The 9,550-nt window shown below is 36.1% G+C and overlaps 1 protein-coding gene across 1 annotated transcript; it reads left to right on the top strand.

The window, feature by feature from the left end:
* Positions 1–266: 266 nt before the first annotated feature.
* Positions 267–8,666, top strand: LOC117210731 (caspase-1-like). Its single transcript, XM_033454028.1, has 5 exons — positions 267–752; positions 993–1,296; positions 1,968–2,146; positions 6,291–6,411; positions 6,745–8,666. Exons 1-5 carry the CDS (start codon positions 621–623, stop codon positions 6,981–6,983), a joined length of 975 nt encoding a protein of 324 aa, XP_033309919.1. The 5' UTR covers positions 267–620; the 3' UTR covers positions 6,984–8,666.
* The last annotated feature ends 884 nt before the right edge of the window (positions 8,667–9,550 follow it).

Raw genomic sequence — 9,550 nt, 5'->3', positions numbered from 1 at the left:
GAATATGATATTTTCAAAGGGTAACATGGAAATACGTGTAATAGTAAGAGTTGCCGAACATGTAGTTACCCTCTTTTATCATTGATTATATATTTAAATTAACTTTTATATTCCTCGAATGATTTTACATTTTATTGTTATAATTACCATGATTGTATCTCATTACGACACCGATGAAAAGTTATACAACTTTGAACTTTTTGAGCCTTTCTACAATCGAAGAATTCTATTCACCAATATGTTCTATGTTACTTTCCAAATATTTTCGTGAATAAAAACACAACTTTTACATAAAGGTACACAGCTTAGCATGTATCGAGATTAATTTGTACTTTTGTAGTAAGATTAGAAACATTAATACTTTTTCAAATATTATAAAACAATGGAATAAGAAGACTTTTGAGCGAAAGTGAATATGATTGATATGAATAAAACTGGTTCTTAGAAAGAATATTTGACATTTTAAGGAAATATCGATATCAGTGTCACTCATATATATACATATATATGTACAGTGAATGGCCAGCGTTCGATAACGACTTTATCGTTAATAACGATAAGATAAGTGAGGACTTCTCAGTAAGAAACGAACCACGAAATCCGGTACACATATTTAAATTATGTTCGTCCTTATATTTTGTTTCATCAGTTTGAGTCGCGCTGCTATCAATTATATTTCGAACATCACGAAGATGAAAAGCCTAGCGCATTCTTTTCGAGATCAACCGATCTCGCAGGATCCAACAAAGGAAGTAAGAGAGACACGTCCTTTTTACAAACATCTTTTATTTCGTTTTGTGGAAACTGTTATTCGCCTTTGGAACAAATTGTATATCCGATTGTTGTTCACGGTGATTACGTTGTAATTAACCGATGAGTAGATAAAAATTGTATATGATGTCAAATAACGTTGCTGTTTACTATATATTTGCCTGAGATGAGATCACAGGAAAATCGGAAATAAGAAGACCCTTGTAATTCGTTATTTTCAGAATTACTCCATGGACTCCAAGGAAAATTTAGATTTAATTGACGCTAAAGTAGTAAGTGGTATATCGTACAGGAAGGAAATCGTACAGAATTTCCCTATACATAAAGACGCAAAAATCTATCCGATGAACAATAGACGTGGTAAATGCGTGATATTCAATAATGAGACCTTTATTGAAATGGAAAAGCGAGATGGAACTAAAAATGATGAGGAAGCGATAAAGCACACCTTCACTAATCTGGGTTTCGAAGTGATACCTCATTCGGATCTTGACTACGTTGGCATCATGGAGATTGCTGCAAAGTGTATGTCTTCAGTATGTTCATTGTTTGATTTCAAAAGGTCCGCACGTTATCACTGATATTGACAGTAATCTTGACAATGCACATTGATAATAATATTGTCAATACACTTTAATTTTTTTGAGACCACACACGATCAGTATTATTGACAATATTATTGAAAATAATAAGTTGGAAGGTGCTTTTAAAAAACGTATTATGTATATTGTGTTATACTGCGTTTAGAGTACATTTCAGTTATTGTCTAGTTTTTGCAATATTTTGAATAATATGCAAGTTCTTAGTTACAATGATTTTTGTTCTTCGAAACGCTATATAAAACGCTATATAAAGCAATATTCACATATGAATTTATTGAGAGGAATTACTTTAAATAATGAAACTACTTATTCGAATTACATACTCTATAATGAATTGAAATATGTTTCAATAAGTTACTGTTAATCTTAGCACACGGCTAATATTATTGTTAGTATTGACATCACTCACCAGTATTGATGTTTACGTGGCAAAATATTCAAATTTTCGTCAATATTCTGCCTCAGTCCTCTGATATCGATCGCACATGAGCAATAACATTGTCCATATTTGGTGATATTAATATTATTATTGGTCGTGTGCGGGTTCTTTAATTATATACTATGCATTGATCGTTGATGTTGATTGTTTTGTAGTGTCTGCGAACAATTACGAAGATTATGACTGTATCTGTATTTTTATATTAAGCCATGGCACTAGTGGTGATTATGTATACGCGAAGGATTATCCATATCGGGTATCTGATATTTGGGGAAGATTTACCGCAGATAATTGTCCATCGTTAACTGGTAAACCAAAGCTATTTTTCATACAGGTCAGTGTCTCCTACGATTTTTTGCAACACTTCATTTTTAATCTTTTTCAATTAATTTATGTTATAAAATTTTGTGTTTTAACGCTGCGATTATAAAAATAATCCAAGTCCCAAAGATTTGCCTAATATTTCTCCCAGATACTATTTCTTCTTCACTAACAGTACATTACGATTCCATTTTCTTTTATTTAAGTTTTTAATCTTCTACCTTTACGAAGTCGATAACGTTAAATTTGAGATATCTGTGGGTCACATATTTCAAACTTATCCACCAGCTTTAAAAATTCGGCCATTTAAGACTTAACAGTTTTTTTACTCTACCTATTATTAGTATATTATACATATTGTAGTATTGTGGAAATTAAGATATAAATTTTTTCCCGATTACTTACAATTTATTAATAGTGAATTGAATATACAGGTATTAATTGGACAGAAAACGATGTTTGTTTAACTGAAACTAAATGCGATACTCGTATCTATCTCAAATAACTTTACAGTTATTTGGCAACTCTCGTCACAACGAACCTAACACTCTCTCTCTCTCTCTCACTAGCAACTCTAACAACTCTACAACACTGACAACTCGATCAATTCTCTCAGCTCTACTCTTCGATGTCTCGATCAACTCTGACTCTCGCAACACACTCGCTTTTCGATTCGCATACTCTGACCTCTCGGTCATCCGCCCTTGAAACACGAAACCGTCCTTCTGCTCTAACTTTGTTTCTTGTTTTTCTCATATCTCTGTAAGAACTAGGTGACTTTAGTCACATAGGCGCTCTTAAATGTAAACGAACCACAGAAGGACGACGTACACGGTTTTTTCTATTTTCAACCGATCTCTAATTCAAATTACTTTACGATATTACATTCAGCCTTTCCTGACAATCACATCTGCCCTCAGATGTGCTTCTCATCGCTGCTTGCACTTACATCACTATCGTCAACATTCCACGACTTCATGTGATCGGCTGCCGTGGAAGTTGTACGTGGCCTTTCGTGCTCGCTGCACTATGTATCGGTCATTTCGCAGGACTTTTACTTTTAGTTAAGGAACTTCGGATGGCCTTCTTGCGTCTCTTGTTATACGCCCACTTGTCTCGGGCTTGGATCTTCTCGATCCGCCTCTTTGCGCCTGCACGCAACTGATCTCGTTCCTCTTGGAACACCACGGCCTGTTCGTCCTCGATGCTATTGCTCTTCTTTCGCTCTTCCTCTATCTTCCTTTCCGTTGTTTGTTTACACGTTTCACTCTTGTCAGGAGCTTTGATCGTCGTGGCAGCGTCGTGACATTTTCGTAGGCTCGGTTCGTACGTGGAAGACGTTAACAACTTACCATCTTCCGAGACTATGGTCTCTCCTTTTTCGAAGGTCCTCACGCTCATCATGTCCTCGACAATCCCATCGTCGTCCTCGTCATCCACATTCTCTGTATGTCGAATCTTCGTATCGATATTATTGGAGAGATTCCGCGCGTGCGATTTCCCTTGTCTTTTCGTTCGCCTTGCATTGACTCTCTTTGAGTCTATCCGAGAACTTGGAGCAACCCTCACACCCGCAATGCTATCCTTCTCAGTAAATTCGCAAATATCATCAACAACATCCTGTTGCTGTTGTTTAGCCAGATTCTTCCTGCTCGTGATGTTCGCTAAGTCCTCCTGCTGGCCGCAAGAATCCGATGAGGACACCATCTCGTGGTCCACTTTGCCAATCACCACGTGCCTTGCCACTCGTCTCCGTTCCTCCGACACTTGCTGCACAGCTGCCCGATACTTCTTCAAAACTTCTGCCAACTCTTCTTCATTTTCTTCTAATTGCGACAGTAGCTCAGTTCGTTCGCGACTAGCTACATTAGCACGATCTTCTGCTTCGGAACGTTGTCGCAGTGCTTCCTCCAACGAAGCCTGCGTCTCATTCAGTTCTTGCTCCAGTGCCTATTTCGCTTTAACTGCAACTGCTCTAGCGCATTCTGCATCTTTTAACTGGTTCTTCAGCTGTCGTAAAGCTGCTTTACCCGTCGAGTCACCTTTCGATCTCTCCAGCATCGTTTGAGCGTCTCTTAGCAATGCTTTGGTTCTCTTCAAACCTCTTCTTAGCCTATGCATGGTATCAGCTTCTGCCGTACGTTCAGCACGATCCTGTTCTTCGATAGCTACCAAACGACGTTCCAATTCATGCTTCTCTCGAAGCAATATCGTCCTCTCTTCGCGCTCGTTCTCCAACTGCGACTCTAGAGCTTTCACCTTTTTCAGAACGTTACCACGTACGTCTTCTAACTCCTCGTCCCTCTATTGCATCTCTTTGCGTATTTCTTTGCGTTGTTGCTCGATGCTCATCTCGAGCCTTAACTTCACCTGCTCGAGCAACTGCACCTGACCAGCTAAGTCGTCCAACTCTTCTTCCTGATCCTTTACTCTTTTCTCCAGCTCATGCTTCGCTTTCTTCAGCTGTGCTACTTCCTCCTCCGTTTTGCTACCAAATGTTAACTCCTCAAGCTCTTGGCCCAATGTCCGCAATCTTTCTTCCTTCAATTCGATTTCCAATCTTGCGTCACTAAGGTTCTGTTCTATGGTAAACTTCTCCGCGATCGCGATTTCTTTTTCTCTAGCTAATCTTTTACGTTGCGCTTTCTCTTGCCGCAGATCGTTCATTAGATTCTGAGTTTCTGAATCAAATTTGCGCTGTTTCTTTTCCAGAAGATTATTCCTAGCTGTTTGTTCTTCCAACAGTAGTCTCAAGTCGTGCATCTCGCCATTCAGTCTTTGCGCGCGTCGTTTCCATTGTCCAACAACCTGACGTTGTTCCTCGACCTCTTCGTAAGCATCAGCTAATTTCTTCTCCAATTGCTTCTTAAATCCAACCAGTTGCTCAAGATCATCCTCATGTTGCTGGGCACTTACTACATTACGTAAGTTGATACTTACGTAAAGTTGATACTTGGATTGTAGTAAGAAGGCTGAGTCGTAACCCAACTACTAACTTTCCTTTTTAAAACTTTTTAATAAATTTTAACACTTACAAGAATAACACTGAACCGGAGAAAAGAGGTTGTATGAGAACAGCAACTAGAATAAGAACAAGAACTGCCCGAGCTGGGTGAAGTCTCGGTTTGTATACGTTTTGGTTTTAAGATGTTGAGGGGCTAGGTGTAGGTTATGATGTGGAAAAGTGTCCGAAGGTCGGCGGTCGATGTCTTATCACTGATGTAGGTTGAGATGTGATTGATATCACAAAGGCTTGAGCGGAGTCTGCGAGCAATTTCTTTGGGTTGTCTGACCAACCCCACACTTCTGCCATTTCTTCGAAGTCTTCTACCCACTGATTTACACTCAACAGATCATCCCCGCTGAATTTCTCTAATAAATTCTCTACGTCTTCAACATTTGCCATTTTTATTCTTTTTCTACTCTAGCACAAATAGCTCCGCTAAACGTGTTGTTCTCTGACTTATTCAATTCCGGACAAGCCCCCACTTGTAGTATCGTGGAAATTAAGATATACATTTTTTCCCGATTACTTACAATTTATTAATAATGAATTGAATATACAGGTATTAATTGGACAGAAAACGATGTTTGTTTAACTGAAACTAAATGCGATACTCGTATCTATCTCAAATAACTTTACAGTTATTTGGCAACTCTCGTCACAACGAATCTAACACTCTCTTTCTCTCTCTCACTAGCAACTCTAAGAACTCTACAACACTGACAACTCGATCAATTCTCTCAACTCTACTCTTCGATGTCTCGATCAACTTTGACTCTCGCAACACACTCGCTTTTCGACTCGCATACTCTGACCTCTCGGTCATCCGCCCTTGAAACACGAAACCGTCCTTCTGCTCTAACTTTGTTTCTTGTTTTTCTCATATCTCTGTAAGAACTAGGTGACTTTAGTCACATAGGCGCTCTTAAATGTAAACGAACCACAGAAGGACGACGTACACGGTTTTTTCTATTTTCAACCGATCTCTAATTCAAATTACTTTACGATATTACAATATATTTGTATATTCGTAGTATATACATATAGTATAAATGTAAAGATATATGTATAATATATTACGTTTAAGTATTCATATATTACAAATATATATGTTATTAATAATACAGTATTTAACAATTGTTACTTCTTATAGGCTTGTAAAGGAAAGAATCCCATGCAAGGTATTCGTGTAAAGAGTGCAACTGATTCGGTCCAAAAGAGTTACACAATTCCTACTCATGCAGATTTCCTGTACGGCTACAGTTGTGTAGAAGGTAAATATAGTTTAAACAAAAAAATGTCATTGTTTACATATATATAACGATACAAACGCATTGAACTTTAATTTTCGACATTTAAAGTTCTTAGAAACGATGAAGATCGCACGTAATTTAATCCAAGTATTATATATATTTTATTTAAGACTATAAAATTTGGATCTTCTTACTTTCGTGCCATACTTACGTTTTCAAATGTTAAGACGAAATTTGTACTGTAAATGGTATTTGCAATCGTTAAGTCGGAGATTGTTTCTCAATCGAGACAAGCATTGTCTCATATTTTTTAATTTTGTCAAAGTCTTCTAAAGAGTTTTACTTCGTTCGCAGGTCACTACTCGTTTCGAGGTTTAGAAGGTAGCTACTACATTCAGGCTCTATGCGAGGTGATCAACGAACATTGGAGGAATATGGATCTACTGAAAATGTTAACGATAATATCGCGCAAGGTCGCTTTCGAATTCGAAGTTTCACACAATAGTTCATTTCTACATGAGACAAAACAAATGCCTACCTTTAGCTCAACATTGACTAGAGATCTATATTTTTTACCGAAAAATAAGTCATAGAACAGTAACAATATGTTTTTAACGAATGATCTCTTAAAAGTTTTGAAAACAGTCTTTCATTGTTATTGCAATTAATATATACAAAAAATGTGGTAAAAATTCAGGAAAGGGAGAAGTACTTACACCCCCGTTTATATACTATTAGGACACTTACAAAAAACAAGGTGAATCCGACAAACCGTTAGAAAGTTATTAAATCTTGTTAAAAATTTTATTTTAAACTTAGCTACTAGGAAAGTTCTTGTAAATTGCTCCCAATATTTTTCGCCTTGTCATCCCTATGCAAATTCAAAATTTTTTCTGATCCATGACTTTCTTAACAATTTTAAGGAAACCACCAAATTTCCTAATAAGTAATTATGAACGAGGATGTATAGAAGTATGCGTTTAATTTGCAGCCTTTTGTGTTTCCAACGAGTGCGCTGTGAACATATATTCTATATAGTACGGAAGTGGATGCGGCGTTAGATCACGTTGGCCTTGAGCGATTAAATGATTTTGAACAGATTTCAGTCCTGAATTGTTGTATTGTGATTAGCACGTGAATGTTCGAGGATAATGTAAGTCCTCTTTCGCGATTTACAATTTTATTAACTGCTTCATTTCCTTCTAGTAATCTGCCAATTTATGTTAAGGATATTCATCGTTTTACGTGACTCGAGCTTATTATAAATGAGAGGATAGATGTAAGGATAGATAAAATTTTGTGAAGCCAGTATAGTATGGGCTATAACGAAGTTATAAATTGAATCATAGTATTCCAGTCAGAATAGAAGGCACAAGGTCTTCGTTGGCAGAGGTTGTAGCACGATCGCAAAGAATGGCTATTTTTGAGTTGAAATCTTACGATATTAAAGGAGTAACGAATTGCATGTTTCTTAGAATTTCAGTTTCTTTCGCACTCGATAGCCAGAGACGTATTACAAATTTGATATTTTCAAAGGGTAACATAAAAATACAAGTAGCAGTAAGAGTTGCCGAACGTCCCGTGGTAGTTCAGTACATATCACATGCTTCTTTATTATATATAATTATAGACATATTTAAAGTAACTATTTATATTGTAATTTTTGTATGTATTTCTAGAGTGGTTTCATATTTTATTACCATAATCATGATAATCGTGTCGTATTACAGTCGTATGAAAAATTTTGTGCTGTAGATAGAATATATTTACAAAAATTTTTTATAATCATTGTACAAATACTTTCATGAGTTATTGTATACATACAGTGGAAAAATTGATATATTACTCATTTTGCAAACAGTAAAAGGGCAATTTGAATTTCATACATTTTAAAGCTTAAAGTGATTAGAAAAGAGCCAAAAGATTTGAAAGATCAATTTAATTCAACGAATGTAGTATGAACAAACGATTTTTTTTAGCATCAAGATCGATCCAGAATTTTCCTGATAATTGACACCATTATATAGAATGATACGCAGGAAAAATTCTAAAAACGTGTGGAAAGTTGTACAAAACGAGGAAACTGTTTAATTCAGGTTCGGTAAATGGATTGTAGACTTTTACACTTTGACAAGCACCAGTTATTTTGACTGGTATTGATAATGTGTTAAGGATTAGTGTACTATTTGGTAAATGTATTAAGGAAAGAAAAAATAATATTTACAAAACTAAAACGAGTTTTTTTCTTCCATGTAGATAGTGTTAGGAAAAAAGAGAAATGGATGAAATAATTCGATATGAATTAGAAATAGAAATTCAGTTTTTATACAATACTATAAAGTTTAAAGTTTATCAGAATTAATTTCTATTAAAATACGTACAGAATAATTATTTATCGAAAAGCATACCTTCGCTTCTTTTCCTCTACAGTTCTTCAACGGAAGATCATACATCGTTCCTCTTCAATTTCTTGATTATGCAACTATTTTTTGATCCACAGTTTCGCGTTCCTGATCCATTCTCTCTCCCCTTTTTTTCTTTCTTTTTCTTCCATTTTATCTTTCTTTTCGATCATCGCTCTTCGGTGCAACATTTTCCGCGGATTTTTCTCGAGCACTTGTTCCTGCTCGATCTCCCATCAGTATTTAATTGGCTCTCCTATTCGAACTGCTGTCTGCTCTTCGAAATGAAAAAAGCTCGTTAACTTTAAACAAGCGATACCGCCATGCCACCAATTACCGGCCGCTGAAAAAAATCCGCTTTGCGGATTGCCCATTGGGGGTGAAATTCTGCTGGAAACTGTACGACGATGACGTTTGAACATATTTTTTTCTATTTCAGGGATAAAGAGCATTTTCGGTCTGCGGATGTTTATACGAATTCATATTTTTATGAACGCAAGTAAAAAATGTCAAAGCTAAGCATAGATCTGTTTCATGCATTAAGAAAATTATGTTTTGGATATTTTCCATACAGGATGCTCCACGGTTTAACACTCAAATTTGATTAGTATATTGTACAAAGATAATCTAGTAAAAGGTCATTTCAGGCCTTTTCAAAGAAGATGTAATAATAATACGAGATATTGATGACTAATTATGCTATTATTTTATTATACTAGAATTTTAAAATCGCTAAAAGCTTGCGATAGCCTTACTCG

Source organism: Bombus bifarius, unplaced genomic scaffold (assembly GCF_011952205.1).
Source record: "Bombus bifarius isolate JDL3187 unplaced genomic scaffold, Bbif_JDL3187 scf7180000008210, whole genome shotgun sequence".
Lineage (NCBI taxonomy): Eukaryota > Metazoa > Arthropoda > Insecta > Hymenoptera > Apidae > Bombus > Bombus bifarius.
Note: the sequence above shows the minus strand (reverse complement) of the source record. Positions and strands in the feature narration are given on the sequence as shown.

What these genes read in the sequence shown, in the direction of transcription:
- LOC117210731 (XM_033454028.1), top strand. Translation starts at nt 621, where the DNA reads ATGTTCGTCCTTATATTTTGTTTCATCAGTTTGAGTCGCGCTGCTATC. An exon ending in CATGGAGATTGCTGCAAAGT is followed by an intron (nt 1,297 to 1,967) that starts GTATGTCTTCAG and finishes ATTGTTTTGTAG; the next exon opens with TGTCTGCGAACAATTACGAA. An exon ending in CGGCTACAGTTGTGTAGAAG is followed by an intron (nt 6,412 to 6,744) that starts GTAAATATAGTT and finishes CTTCGTTCGCAG; the next exon opens with GTCACTACTCGTTTCGAGGT.